Below are 14,917 nucleotides of genomic sequence, written 5' to 3' on the forward strand. Positions count from 1 at the left end.
ATGAAACTCTTCTTAGGCCGCATCTCTATCAAAACTAATTGTAAAACCAGCGCCTGGCCAAATGGTTTACCACCTTGTCTCCCAAGGACAAGGCGAAGATTGTCAAGGACGTCTCTCAACTAGTCCTCGCCAGACGAACTCGCATGTGCAACTTTCTCGAATATAAAGGTTCGCCCCTTTATCGACTACTAATATTAGACAAGGCTGCTGACGACCAACCGAACAAGATACCAAAATCGTATACCGTCGTTATGCTTCGCTATTCTTCATTGCCGGATGCTCTTCCGACGACAACGAGTTAATTACCCTCGAGATTATTCACCGATACGTCGAACAGATGGATAAATACTACGGCAACGTCTGCGAGCTCGACATTATATTCTCCTTCACAAAGGCATACTATATTTTAGATGAGATATTACTGGCGGGAGAACTACAGGAAAGCAGTAAAAAGAATGTACTCCGCTGCATAGGGCAGCAGGACTCGCTCGAAGATATGGAGGTAAGCTAACTCATTCGGGCTTTTGTTAATACTTGTTCTCCTCGCTTCAAATCACCGTCTCGGCCACCTACACAAACATTAAGACCCTCCCTGGAAATCCTCAGTCCCACTGACATAACTTTTTCTTCGATCCAGGTCGAGGACGAGGTTACGAAAATCATGTAACAAGTTACAATGTATTTTTTTCCGAGCGGATTGCAGTCTAAGAATGGTTCCCTCAGGGCACGGCGCAACGGGTTTCAAATTACAGTATTATACGCTTTACATTTACAAGTCTGCTTATATTCAATTGTTTTTCACAGGAATCTCAAGAAATTAGGGACGCGTTAAAGGAAGTCGGCCTCTTATGATCCCACAGTTGCAGTGTTATCCGCCTTGGATGAGCCGTGTCGCATTTATTAAACGTGTGACGGTCGCTTTTGAAGTGACGCAGTCTCAGTGCCGTATCTTTCTTCAGCCTATCGCCCAACAGACAGCACTTCGGAATAGTTTTCTGCTACGAGCTTATCAGCAAGTTCTAGGACGTGTTCCGGCATATATTCGCGCGCGCTCTTTTTATTCAACTACACGAGATTTATCCGAATGGCTAATTAAGCGTCCATCGGTGACGAAGCTATTGCATGGTCAATATGCTAGGTGTTAGGTATGTTTTAGCTCAAAGAGCGCCGTTTACGCTCGTGGGATCTTGACGTTATCCTATTCGTTTAGCCTCTGGCTGGGCCCGTTAATCACTATTGGTCGCTTCGGGCAATGGTGGGAGGTTGCCAACCCCTTAGCTTGCTATGCTAGGTGTACCTACCTGTTATCAAGCCACACCCCTCCAAGTTTACTGGTTCGATAGGTACTTTAGTTCCCCCCTAAACTTTCCTGCGACCTGCGAACTATGCCCGGATTTGAGAAGACAAGGAAACGGCCACACGGCAAACTCCCGGCTTCCTTGCGAGTTGGTCTCAAGGCCCTTGTCAGCCATGTCAGACAAGCAGCCAAAACACCTGATCACCTGGGCAATCACCGCAACACATCATTATCTTCCCCCCCTCCGGCACTCCCAATCCGAGAACCGTCGCAACTTACCTCCTCCACCTTCAAAAGGCTTCAATTATACATTCGACCACTGTGACACCGACTATCCACCAACTTCCAATACGCGTATAATTCGTGATGTCTTACTTTCTCTACATTTACTAGACAGTATATGATCTAGTTTATTTTATTTGAATCGACTGTGTACCTAGGTAGGGATCGAAGTGCGCATTGGCTGTCTTTCTTTATCAGCTTACGGGCTGCTGCATCTACGCACCCATCGTCAGGACGATAATTACCTACCCTTTAACCAGCAATTCACCACTCCAGACCAAGTGTCAGCCGTTTACTGGTCGCCTCCGATCTTCTTAACGATCCTCCGAAGCCATACCAAGCTATTTCTCATCAACTTCGAGCTCTCCTTAGTCTCAACTTCTCGGTTAACATAACCCGACCATCAATCCCGTCGCATCATATGATATATCGATTTATGCAATTGCGAAAACATCACCGACGCAAAGATGAAGGTTCGTACGGTCGTCGCATTAATTTTGGACTCTTTGGGGATTTGAAATTGGAAGCATCGCAGGCCGTTTGCTAACGACGATACTCGACGTAGTTTCTCCCACTTCGCGATTTCGACGTCATCACCTCGGCGCTAAATTTCGACACGGCCGAATGTCGCGTCAAAGGAGGATGCGACCTTTATACGACAAAAGCCGCCGGTTCCGACAAGAAGCTATACAAATCAATTGAAACATCTCTCGAAACTCAACATGCCGCTCTCCTTAAATTCGGTGCTTCTCTCTCACCGCCACAACGGAAGGAGATGGCCGCATCACTTAATCTGTCGCGTTCCAGCCCTTTTGGTAATCTCAGTGAGATCTCGAGTCGTCGCACCTTCGCCTATCTAATTGCAACGCTAAATGCAAGCCATCCCGATTATGACTTCTCTCATGTATTGCGCCCGACGGACTTCCGTCGTGAGCGTAACCTGCAACATGTAATGGCGAACATCGATAATACGCTGAATAGCGTTCGGCCACTAGGTTCCTCGCTCCTTTCGCCCAACGCAAACACTTCGTATCGTTCTTATAGTAGTTCTCCTTCGCCTAATCTGGCCTCGGGAGGTGATTCGATCAGTCCCGCTTGGAACCCACACATGTGGACCATGATTGATAAGGAAATGGCTCTGAAGGATTGCACAGTATTCTCGTATCAACCACAAGAAGATCCTTTTGACGGTGACGAATCCGCTATCTGGCGCTTGCATTATTTCTTCTTCAACAAGAATAAAAAGCGAGTTGCATACCTTTATATTCGGGGTTTGCCGAACTTAGTTAACTCGCCTGCGCTTGCGCCTCATAGGCGTGCAAGTAATGGCCTATCCAAACGCCATGCGACACCCTTACCCGGTAGCCTGGGCGCAAACAAGCGCGCTAAGTTCTGGTTAGGAGATCAACTCGCGAGTCGTATTATCACCGATAGTGAGTACGATGATGACGACGAGTATGACGATGACGATATGATTCTATATGATCCAGACGAGGATGTTGAAATCGATCCGTTACATGATCCCACGTCTAATGAGGAGAGCGATGAATATGATGAGGACGACGAGGACGAGGAGAAAATTGAATACAAACATGTCGCACATTCGGTTAGGGGTATGAGTGAAGACATTGCGGCGAGAATGGAGATGTAAAAGTAGGTGTGCTCTTACTCCAGCGGTTGAGTTCCGCTCCCTTTCCATTGTTCCATTTCTTTTCGGCGTTCAAGGATGGAATGGAGGTGGGGGTGGGTATGAGAATCCAAGGAGTAATTGCGGATATTGAATGGATAGACGGTCCGTGTTTTCGGGTTAAGGAGCCAGGTTCACGGTGTCTTCAACAAGACAGCACAAACAGGTGTACGAATTTTTGGCGTTATGGACATGTTAATGTTGAAGAGCGTGTTTCGGCGCTCGATACCGCAGGATCATGTTTTACAGCGGTATTTCTTTTTATGACAACCAGGGGGCGAAATGACGAGCGCTCGGATGCCGGCGTGTATGGAATAAGTGTATTTCTGACAATAAGTGTATTCCTGACGAGTTACATGGTTTTGTTCAGTGCACGGATCAGCTTGATTCAGTCCTTGCCATTGCATGAGGACTTCAGACATACGAATATAAACTATGAATTCCAGTTTTGCTTGGCGCTATGCGTGAAGCTGAAATGGCGTACAAGGCAAGCTAGTCTAGCCCTGACTTGGGGAAACATTAGGTTGCTTTCAAGGTACGTAAGTTTTTCGATTTCATACTAGTAGCTCTCTATGAAGTATATCGTGAAAAATTAGAATTTTGTCTTGCACCATTAGTGTTTCTTATCATACTAACTGTTAGACACTCTATTACGAGACTACTTTTCAAAACGAATTACTCTCTCATGTGTACAATACTTGTATTCCGGTTAATATACATGTATTCTACTAATAACATACCTACCTGGGTCTAGGTAGCTTCCAAAGCCCAACATCCTCAAACTATAGGCACCTATCTAGCATTTACCAAACTACATATATTTCGAAACCCCCTGTTTTGCTTTTGTGACGAATCATCCACCCACAATGGAGGCTGAAGATGCCGGCTCAGTCACAGACTTCAGCTAGGTTAGTAGGCCGCGTGTCACAGTACGGTCCTTATAGATAGCAACGTCAACCCCTCGGGCTGGCATCATTCTACCTTTTGGTAGTGTAGCGGTTTGATAGTAGGTATCTTCCCGAACTCCTATACCACGTATGAGAATACACATGGGCAATCATACTCAATATCTGTATTGTGCCACTGGATTCGAGTCTTTGGTGCTTTGACCATCACATTTTCTCATAAATTACTTATATCCAGGCCATCCTTCCTGCAATCTAACTTAGTACAACGCACCCAAGATACACTCCAGTCCATATAACTTCAGCTCTCTGACTAATATCAAAGTATATCTACTTTGCTTTCGTCCTCGTCCCCTGCAGCACGCCTCCTCTTGTACATATGTACCTTGCCCGAAAATGGACAGCAGCTCATCTTCAAGCTCGTCGTCGAGCAACAACCGCAACGACAACAAGAACGACAAGGACGACAGCAAGAACGGCGGCAATAACAACTACCATGATGATAGCAAAGATATCATCAATAACATAGAGGACAACAATAAAATCAGCCAAGGTCCTTCGTATCCCCTAGGGCCCGAGCCTCCGAAGACACCGCCATCCCCGCTGGACATTTTCATAGATAATCGTCCGATTTCCGGGCCTCCGCAACAGATGAATCAGTCGTGTTCGGAGGAGGCACAACGCGAATACGAGAAACAGACCAAACTGCTCTCGTGTTTCATACCCCATCAGCTCGTTGGGCAGAGCTGTGGCTGCAATTGCTGCAATTGCTGTTGCTGCTTCAAAGATGGGAAGGATGGAGATGGTAATTGCTGCTGTAACTTCTAGAGGGCCCGCATGATCGTTGTGGTTGCGGTGGTGCTGTCGCCACCTTGGTAGACTAAGCTACCTGGTTTATACCTATGCCGGGGCGCCTGATGAGAGAAGCTGGTGGTTTCGCTTTTAAAGTCGCTATTTAGTCCGCATAGGTGTGTGGGTGGTTGGGGCGTTTGGGCGGTGATATCCTCATTGGCTACCTAACCTATCTCTAGCCTATAGAACCAAATACTTGCCTCATTTGTTAGTTTTGTTTTGCCCGAAGGAATAAAGTTCGACGGAGTATCGACTGTGCTGTACCCATGATTGAGAACGAGGCGGGAAACTTAATATTGTCGTCGAGGTGTTAGTTACTTGGATGAAAAGGGGCTTACGTGACTGGTCTCCCGATTGCGAATTTGTTCTCTACCGTTGATTTGCCACCTAACCTAATGTCCTGGCCTACGTGCTCGTAATTGCTAGCTTCGAGTAACTAGAGTTTCGAGATCGTCAAAGTTTCGATGACGAGTCTACCATACGGAATCTTTCTGGTATCTAGCATTACGGTTAGGACCTCGCCACTTGGTTGTTTAGTGAACTTAGGTAGCCTCATAATTTCTCCGCCGACTTTGTTCTCGAGTTGGTACTTTTATATATATATAAGGCCTTGTAGCAATGCTGTACGGCTCTTGGTGGAATCTGGAAAATCATCGTCAGTCCAAGCCCCTTTTTCCTGGTTTCGTGTCTACCTACCTCTACCTCTACCTACCCCTATCCCAACCCCTAAACACCAAGATATCTGAGAACTTTTATCCAAGATGGTATCTGAAGAGTGCAGCAAGAAGTTCCGTAACTGCTTGCTAGTTTTTATTGTTCTTTTATTGGTAATATCGACTTCTATCTTACGTGTTTTTCTTTTTTTAGCCCTCTTAGTATTCTTAATTAAATTTGCTTTCGTTTACTTGGGGGTATGCGCTCTTTGCTAGATGAGACTCAAGAGACTCCCGAAGATACCCAGGTACCCAGGTACCTGTAATCCCATTAAACCGCGTCGCGAAATAAAGTGGGGAAACACTCCAAGCTCGCGTCACCTCACATACCAATTTTCTGGGGCAAAGTTTGATAACCTTCAGCCTTCTTTCATCCCTCTTTTTTTTTATATATTTCCCTATTTTTTTCTCCCCATTCCTACCTCCATCAATCACCTCTTCCATCTGCCATCTTTTCGCCAACGACTTTCGAGTCATCTACGAAGATGGCAGACATCAAGATCGATGGAAAGCTCTTCCAGGAGCGCATTAATCATTTCATTAATGCCTGGAAGGCTGATAAACGCGCCGGTGACGCTGTTTTCGGCGGTGTATCTTCCATCCTCATCATGATGGGTAAAGTCGAGGAGAATCCCGAATTCCAGAAGAACAATGCTATGCACGTATGTCGCACTTTACCATATTTATGCTTTTATGAATTTAATGATATCACATTTGGAAAAGAGACTGACTTTTTTTATTTTTTCTCTTTTGTTTAGTTCTGGTTGCTAGGCTACGAGTTCCCGACCACGCTGATGCTTTTTACTACCGACACTCTCTACATACTTACGACGGCTAAAAAAGGTAGCGGCAATCCCAACCTACCGCTATTGCGCGATTAGGCGACTAACTTTTATGTAGCGAAACACCTAGAACAATTGAAGGGCGGCCGATTCCCGATTGAAGTTTTGGTTAGAGGCAAGGATGCGGCTGCGAATGAGAAGCAGTTCTTCAAAATTGCCGAAACGATCACCAACGCAGGAGTGAGTCATATTACCTTCCGATTGACTACGTAGTTGCTATCCTATAGCTGACATGTTTCGGCGAATAGAAAAAAGTCGGCGTTCTTACCAAGGACAGATCAAATGGCCCTTTTGTCGACGAATGGAAGAAGGTCTTTACCGAGAAGTGCAAGGATCTTGAAGAGGTCGATATTTCCGTTGCCTTATCCACTGCCGCCTTCGCCGTCAAAGATGAGACAGAATTGCGTTCTATGCGAGCGGCGTCGAAAGCATGTGTCGCACTGATGACACCATTCTTTCTGGACCAGATGTCGGACATCTTGGACCAAGAGAAAAAAGTGAAGCACAGTGCGCTTGCCGACAAGGTGGACCGAAAGCTTGACGATGAGAAGTGGTGGAAGACGGTCGAATTGCCTAACAAACAGAGATTACCTTCGGATTTCGACCCCTCCTCGTTGGATTGGTACTTAGGACCGGCAGTCCAGAGTGGTGGTACATATGACTTGAAGCTCCAGGCAGAGCCAACCGGCGACAATCTCCATCCCGGCGTTATTATCGCTGGCATGGGTCTCCGATACAAGACGTACTGCTCTTCCATTGCGCGAACCTACCTAGTCGACCCAAATAAGACGCAAGAAAGTACCTACAAATTTCTCTACTCGGTACACAACCTAGTCTTGAAAGAGATCAAGGATGGCGCTGTTGCCAAAGACGTTTATAGCAAGGCTTTGAGCTATATCCGATCCAGGAAGCCTGACTTAGAAAAGCATTTCCTCAAGAACGTCGGAGCAGGTATTGGCATCGAGAGTAAAGATCCTACCCTGGTGCTCAATGCCAAGAACGGACGAACCTTGAAGGACGGAATGACCTTATGCATAACGACTGGTTTTACTGACGTTGAGAACCCTTCCCCGAAGGATAAGCTCAGCAAGACCTATTCCTTGGTCCTTACTGATACCATCCGTGTCACCAATAGCGATCCTGTTGTATTTACTGGGGACGCTCCTACCGATCTCGACGCAACCTCTTTCTTCTTCAAGGACGACGAGGAAATGCAACCCACCCCCAAGAAAGAGAAGAAGGACTCTCGTGTGGGTGCAGTGGCTACTAAGAACATCACGAGTACCCGCCTACGATCTGAGCGAACCACCCAGGTAGATGAGGATCAAGAGAAACGGCGCCGTGAGCACCAGAAAGAGCTTTCTCTTAAGAAACAGAAAGAGGGATTGGCTAGATTTGCCGAGTCGACAAGCGGCCAAGACGGGGCGGAGGTGAAGAAGTTCAAGAAATTCGAGTCGTACAAGAGAGACAATCAGATGCCACTGAAAGTCAAGAATCTTGAGATTTTGGTCGACCAAAAGAACCACACCCTCGTACTACCAGTCATGGGGAGACCGGTCCCTTTCCACATCCACACTATAAAAAATGTTAGCAAGAACGATGAAGGGGACTGGTCTTATTTGCGTATAAACTTCCTTTCTCCGGGTCAGGGAGTCGGCAGAAAGGATGATCAGCCATTTGAGGACGCCTCAGCACAGTTCGTTAGGAGCCTGACGTTCCGTTCTCGCGATGGTGATCGTTACGAAGAGATTACAGCGCAGATTTCTGCCATGAAGAAAGAGGCTACTAAGAAAGAACAAGAGAAGAAGGACATGGAGGATGTTGTCGAACAGGATAAGCTCATTGAGATTAGAAGTAAGCTGATATACATATATACTTTGCCTATATCTCTATACTAACCATCGGCTAGATCGACGACCCCCTGTTATGGACAACGTGTTCATACGCCCTGCGATGGAAGGAAAGCGAGTTCCTGGCAAGGTTGAGATCCATCAGAATGGTATCCGATACCAGTCACCTCTCAACCCGCAGCAGAGAGTCGATGTGCTCTTCTCCAACATCCGTCATTTGTTCTTCCAGCCTTGTGCTCATGAGCTTATCGTGATTATCCATCTGCATCTCAAAGATCCCATTATCATCGGCAACAAGAAAAAGACAAAAGATGTGCAATTCTACCGAGAAGCAACAGATATTCAGTTCGATGAAACCGGTAATCGAAAACGGAAATATCGACACGGCGACGAGGATGAGTTCGAGCAAGAACAAGAAGACCGTCGACACAGGGCTGAGCTGGATCGCCAATTCAAGAGCTTTGCTGACAAGATTGCAGAGGCTGGCAAGAACGAGGGTGTCGAAGTGGATATGCCGCTCAGAGAGCTTGGCTTCAACGGCGTTCCATTCCGAAGCAATGTTGTGATCCAACCGACCACAGATTGTCTTATTCAGATCACAGAGCCGCCCTTCCTAGTCATCACGCTAGAGGATATCGAAATTGCTCATCTAGAGCGTGTTCAGTTCGGACTGAAGAATTTCGATTTGGTGTTTGTGTTCAAGGACTTCACTAGGCCCCCAGTTCACATCAATACGATTCCCGTTGAGTCGTTGGAAGAGGTAAAAGAATGGCTTGACAGCAGCGACATCGCGTTTAGTGAAGGTCCTTTGAATCTGAACTGGCCTACGATCATGAAGACTGTCACAGCCGACACCCATCAATTCTTTGTCGATGGCGGATGGTCATTCCTACAGAATGAAAGCGACGACGAAGATGACCAAGAAGAAGAAGAGGAGTCGAATTTTGAGATTGACGAATCTGAGCTCGAGGAAGCTAGTGAGTCTAGTGAGGATGATTCGGAATACGATAGCAATGCATCCGATGACGCTAGCGAGGAAGGCTCGGAAGAAGAGGAGGACGAGGAAGGCGAGGATTGGGATGAATTGGAGAAGAAAGCGAAGCGAAAGGACCGAGAGAGCGGCCTTGACGAGGAAGACCGAAGTCGTAATAAGAAGCGACGTCACTAGAACCTTCGCCTAAAATATGCAGATCCTTCTAACTACCTAGCCTAGGGATGCGTATTCGAGGATCGGGAAACAAGTTCTGAAGGTGCGGTTCCTCAGGGCGATAGGGACCATCTGGAGTTGAGGTTGTACGGAATGCTTATTATTTAGCTAGTTCTTGCGTTGAGCCACTGGTCAGATGGTTTGCGAGTTTTGATTCCACCGCTTAAAAACAGGGCGATGGTAAGATGAGATGGAGGCGAAATTGCGTCTGCTTTCCGTTAATTCTCGGTGGTTTTGCTCTACGAAGAGCACATGTACTGTAATGCAAAATTGACCCTCATAGGGTATCTACCTATTATTGACTTAATTCATATGAAGTACCCAGCCCATGCTACTAGGTGGAAAGTGCTTATTTGCTTTACTTGCTAGGGGTGGAAGTGAGATGCCAAAATGTGTGGATTATGGTCGTAATACGAAATAACTACGCGGAATTTGATATTGGCGAATGAGCTGTTATATTCTGACAGACACAAACAGCTGAGCCAAAAGTATATTTCTTAATAGCACAATTGCTATTACAGTCTATCTGATATGAGTGGTATTACCACTCATACACCCCCTCAGGTTTGGTCAGAATCGACACACCTCAAGTGGGACGATTCTGGGCAAAGCTGGATATCTCGAGCCACTGGATTCTTAGATCTCTGGGCTTCTTGATCTCTGTAAGCTCTTAAAATCGAACCCTAAGGTTTAAGATGCTCTTGTGCGTACTCGTTTGCAACTTTTTGTGGACCAAGGTGTTCTGATTTGGTTTGCATTAAACGGGTTCAAGCATATGAGACTCTTGATTGACAAATACACCGCTGAGCCAAAAGTGTATTTTTTGATAGCACAATTGTCTATCTGACCTATGAGTGGGTATTACCACTCACATATTCTCATAACAACGTATGGACTCGCAAATTTGTACCTCATTGGTTTATAAAGGAGGTATCTTATACATTAGGTACATGATAGGTTGGTTTGGTGCACAACCATCAACTAATCTTTTACCTTTACCACAATCCGATCCTCGACATCTATGCGTGCTAACACGTAAACCTACCTAATCTAGTACCTCAACCTTTCCAGACGGCCGGGCCGGGAGCAGTATAGGTAGTCGGGACGGGGTAGTAAGACCAGAGCAAGCCGGGGTCGTTAGCCTTGTAAGCGCCGGGGAAGGCGACGAGCGGGCCGGGAGCGCCGTTGCCGCCGCCTGTCACCTTGACTTGCGCGCACGAGAGATACCTGTCGGCTCATCATAAGTATGGTTACTACTGGCTAGATTGGGTAGTTGGGGAAAGGAAAAGGGAGGAAGGGGAAAGGGGGATAAAACTGACATCTGGGCGCCGCCGACGGATTGCGCTTGGTGCAGCGCGATGGATTCCACGCGCACGAGGTAGTTCCCGCTCGGGACGTTCTTGGGGATTGTTACGTTGACGACTTTCTTGTCTAGGAGAGGGTGTCACGTTAGTTAGACGTACATACATTAGGCACCTTTTAGTCTAGAGACTAGGAATAGGGGAAATAGGAGTACGATGTAGAAGTCTGAGGTATGGGTATATGGATATGGGAATGGGAATGGGTGATGGGTAAGAACACTAACTATAAGCAGGCCAGGTCGCCTCGCTGGAGCCCAGGGGCGGGACGGCGGAAATGCTGCCGACCTTGAACCAGACGTTTCCGGCGGGCTCCCAGGTGTTGATGTCGGCGGAATCGGGGACCCGGGCCATGTAGAACTGGACGGGGCCGAAGTGGGTGACGGCGGCGTTGGCGGCGAAGCCCAGGACATCCCCCGCCGCGACGGTCGCGGTCCCCGTCCCCGCGCGCGCCTGGTAGCACCGCATGTCCGGGCTGTCGACGCTCGTCACCCCGCCGTTGCTCTGGTAGTTCTTCGTCATCCGGATCGACGTCCATTCCGCCGCTTCTTGGACCCCGCCGATGACTAGTTTCGAGAAGCGGTCTGGTGTCGGCAATCGTTAGTTAGGTAGCCATTGTGTAAGTTATCTTCGTTAAACAGCTGGTATAAGTTTGGTAAGAATGGGGGCCGCCGTCAACTCACAGTGGGCTTGGGCAGTGGCTGCCAGCGCCAGGAACGTGATGGGCTTCATGCTTGCTTGCTTGCTTGCTTGCTTGCTGTGGATGTCGAGAAAGCGAGTTGGACGAGTTATCGATTTCCGGTGGGAGAAGCTGCCGGCTGTGGGAAATGGGAAAGATGCGTCTGCTCATATACCCAACCAGGCTGCCATGGTGTATACCGCCACGGAGAACACATGTCAAATACCGGGGGAACGGGTTATCGCCAAGAAGATGCGCTATCGGACCAGCCAATAGTGGTGCTGCTGTTACTTCCCCAGATATGAACCCCATGGACTAGTCTGATGCTGGAGGTTAATTTGAGGCGTGGTTAAAATACCCGGATGTTAAATGAGAAGGTCTGCTCGGCAAGGGGATCCGACCAATGGAGCGGCTGCGATATTATCCGGGCACGGCGTATTGATGCGGTGTTCGTGGCTGCTTGGGATGAGAAAAATTGCATGGTGATGCTTATAATTTGTAAGTGACTCCTATCTTGAGGATCATATACCTATATCCTTTTTTTTGGTATCCAAGACGCCCGTTCGTCCGACGTGTGCCCTTGTGGTGCCCGGTCATATGGTTTGTTATTCTGCTTACTTAGGACATGTGGTACTCAATAGCTCACCGTTTAAAATCTTCCTTAATGACTGTCTTCTAATGATGCATCACTTGTCTACTATATGTTTGGGACGCCGGGTCTTAACGTAGGGCTACCAACTTTGAGTTGCCAATTGCTGAAATGGTTTAAGGGTATCTAATATCGTACCTGTAACTTTACCTGGGGTATGGATGTAGTTCTATGTAAGGTGCTGTGAAAACGAAACCATGACTGACTGAGATATCCTATTCTACCAATCCTGCAAATACCAATCCTACGCTTATTCCATACAATTAACTGTGAGTCGACAGTTATCAACTTATATGCTTCCGGGATAGAGGTCTAGCTTGTACGCTAGTTAACGATAACATAAATGGCCCATTTACATCTTTGGTTTAATCTTCCTTAGGAATTCCCCGTCATCTTCGAAAGGCTTGGCCCCTAGCCTATGCCAGGCTCCAGCCGCCATGAGAGCCTCGTTCTTCTCTTTGGCCGGGAATAGGAACTCGGTTTTCTCGTCACCCACGGTAGAGACTGATTTATCCTATGGTTGAAGACCATCTTTAGCATCGATACACGCGCAAGAAATATAGCGATTTTATATTATACTTACCAGTCCCAGAGTCAATTTAATAACTCCGTCAAGCCAATGTGGCACGTACTTGTCTCTGGGCTTCTTGCCTTCCGTGGCGGATAACACGTTGAAAGCCACGATCGTAGCCTGGCGCATGGCAGATCTCGAATTCGGATGCGTCGTATTAGTCTCAGAGACATCACCGCATATATATACGTTAGGCAGTGAGTCGTCCTGGATCTGTAGAGTTGGTTTGGTCAGGATATGGCCTGACTCGGATATGGATGACGGGCTCAGTTCTGCAATGAGCTTGGAATCAGGCCGTTGGCCGGTGCAGTTGACCTTTAGAACTTATTAGTCTTGACGATAAAAAAGGCAACGATGGTAGACAAACCAGGTAGTCGCATGCAATCTCTTTTCCGCTCCTTAATACAGCAATGCCCTTCTCCCTGTCTTCACTCACTACTCTGTCCCCTGTGATGAGCTCAATTCCTAGGTCCTTGATCCCATCAGTCGCAGCAGCCTGTAGCTTCGGCCCAAACCGGTGCATTACTGAGGGTCTCGAGTGTACCAAGGTGACGTGCTTCTCTGGATATTTCGCCTTCGCGTCCGTAGCCAGCTCTACACCAGCAGCGCCTCCGCCAACAACAACTAGATTCTTCGACTCGCGAATCTGCCTCTGAATCTCTCTCATCAGTTTCATTCCTTCGGTTTTGTCGTCAGCCCCCACGCGACTTGGTAGAGTATCAGTAGCACCGGCGCCGGTAGCCACGACTAAGAACTCATATGGTATCTCCTCGCCGGTCCCAGCCAAGCGTACACTGTCTCGCGAGATACTAGCGGCGCGATCCTTGATCCACGAGACTTTGCCTCCGTCGGCATCGAGCGCACCGCGGGGGAGTAGTCCCCCGTAAGGAATAAACGCCTTATGCTCGTGGCCCTCCGCGACGCAGAATCGTGGGAGAACCCAGGTGAACTGGAAATGCTCGCGGGGTTCGATAACAATAACTCGGTATTCCGAATCTGGTAATAGGAACTTCGCGATGTTGCTGGCGGCCGAGTACCCTGCGATGGAGGCACCTATGATGACAATATTACGAGGCCCCTTTGAGTCTGTGGATGATGGGGACGAAGGAAATATCGAGTGCCGTATCGATTTGAGGCGGAAGGCTAAGGAGTGACGAAGTACCATGATGAACATGGACACGGCGAAGCCGCCGGCATCGACTATGAGTAGTGGTTTTTCTAACATTTTAAATGAGATCTGGCAGGTTATACCTCAGGGTCTTTCTTGTTTAATGTTGAAGCCGAAAGACGGAGAATCTATTAGACTGGCTGCTTGGTTTAGCTGCTGTAAATCCAAGGGAAAAGAGTAGGATAATTCTTATAACATTTGATATTAAAGATAGGTCTAAGTAAAGAGAAATGGAAACAAAATGAAAAAAGGAGATAAATATAAAAAAAACAAGGGAGCGTCAATGAGGCTTACAAGTAAACCCGTAATTACCGAGAGACTCAGGGGGGCCGATGACTTATATCCTTTCCCTCTCGGATCTGATAAGATTAGATCTTCGTTCCATACTAGTCACGCTAAATTTAGCTTGACCCCAGGCTGACGCGCTAATTGGTCTCGATATTCCATATTGTGGTTATGTGGGCTCCTAGACCGATTCCGAGCTGAATCCGAGATCGGCTCGGAGCTCGGAATCGGGGGCTGCGAAATTGTGAAAGTTTCGGCACCGACGCGTAATTTGAGTCGTGGTGCTCAAGTAGACCGAGACGTGGCTTGTGGTAATATCGATTCTTGCCGAAATATGTGTGGCGCGACACGTGTATACATTCCTTTCTCTAGGTAGTTCCCTTATTTCATAGGCGTGGCAAACTGAGGTAGTTAGTTCTATTCTTTGTAGACCATCAAAAGAAGAGAAAACCTCGTTTCTCTAACTAACACTCATTCGTCTGATACCTATAGTCGCTGTCATATTGTTATAGCTACCTCTTTTGCCATAATGATACCTAGCTACCTAGGTAGTAACACGTACAGTTCAACTC

The 14,917-nt window shown here is 47.3% G+C and overlaps 4 protein-coding genes across 4 annotated transcripts; 2 read left to right on the forward strand and 2 right to left on the reverse strand.

The window, feature by feature from the left end:
- The first annotated feature begins 1,874 nt into the window (after nucleotides 1-1,874).
- On the forward strand, nucleotides 1,875-3,899 carry F4812DRAFT_97483 (repressor of RNA polymerase III transcription MAF1). The gene is made up of 2 exons (XM_047939593.1): nucleotides 1,875-2,052; nucleotides 2,145-3,899. Exons 1-2 carry the CDS (start codon nucleotides 2,047-2,049, stop codon nucleotides 3,228-3,230), a joined length of 1,092 nt encoding a protein of 363 aa, XP_047788428.1. The 5' UTR covers nucleotides 1,875-2,046; the 3' UTR covers nucleotides 3,231-3,899.
- A 2,184-nt stretch (nucleotides 3,900-6,083) lies between these two features.
- Nucleotides 6,084-9,966, forward strand: F4812DRAFT_97613 (SPT16-domain-containing protein). Its single transcript, XM_047939595.1, has 5 exons — nucleotides 6,084-6,398; nucleotides 6,495-6,579; nucleotides 6,637-6,758; nucleotides 6,827-8,432; nucleotides 8,488-9,966. The coding sequence occupies exons 1-5, from the start codon at nucleotides 6,222-6,224 to the stop codon at nucleotides 9,594-9,596; spliced, it is 3,099 nt and encodes a 1,032-aa protein (XP_047788429.1). The 5' UTR covers nucleotides 6,084-6,221; the 3' UTR covers nucleotides 9,597-9,966.
- Nucleotides 9,967-10,379: 413 nt separating this feature from the next.
- F4812DRAFT_435951 (glycoside hydrolase family 61 protein) lies at nucleotides 10,380-11,809 on the reverse strand. The gene is made up of 4 exons (XM_047934805.1): nucleotides 11,677-11,809; nucleotides 11,221-11,577; nucleotides 10,955-11,066; nucleotides 10,380-10,862 (listed from the first exon to the last, which is right to left on the reverse strand). Exons 1-4 carry the CDS (start codon nucleotides 11,723-11,725, stop codon nucleotides 10,694-10,696), a joined length of 687 nt encoding a protein of 228 aa, XP_047788430.1. The 5' UTR covers nucleotides 11,726-11,809; the 3' UTR covers nucleotides 10,380-10,693.
- Nucleotides 11,810-12,399: 590 nt separating this feature from the next.
- F4812DRAFT_435954 (FAD/NAD(P)-binding domain-containing protein) lies at nucleotides 12,400-14,408 on the reverse strand. Its single transcript, XM_047934806.1, has 3 exons — nucleotides 13,260-14,408; nucleotides 12,905-13,207; nucleotides 12,400-12,835 (listed from the first exon to the last, which is right to left on the reverse strand). Exons 1-3 carry the CDS (start codon nucleotides 14,115-14,117, stop codon nucleotides 12,674-12,676), a joined length of 1,323 nt encoding a protein of 440 aa, XP_047788431.1. The 5' UTR covers nucleotides 14,118-14,408; the 3' UTR covers nucleotides 12,400-12,673.
- Nucleotides 14,409-14,917: the final 509 nt, after the last annotated feature.

This window comes from Daldinia caldariorum (assembly GCF_022478825.1).
Source record: "Daldinia caldariorum strain CBS 122874 unplaced genomic scaffold F4812scaffold_13, whole genome shotgun sequence".
In the NCBI taxonomy this organism is placed as follows: Eukaryota; Fungi; Ascomycota; class Sordariomycetes; order Xylariales; family Hypoxylaceae; genus Daldinia; species Daldinia caldariorum.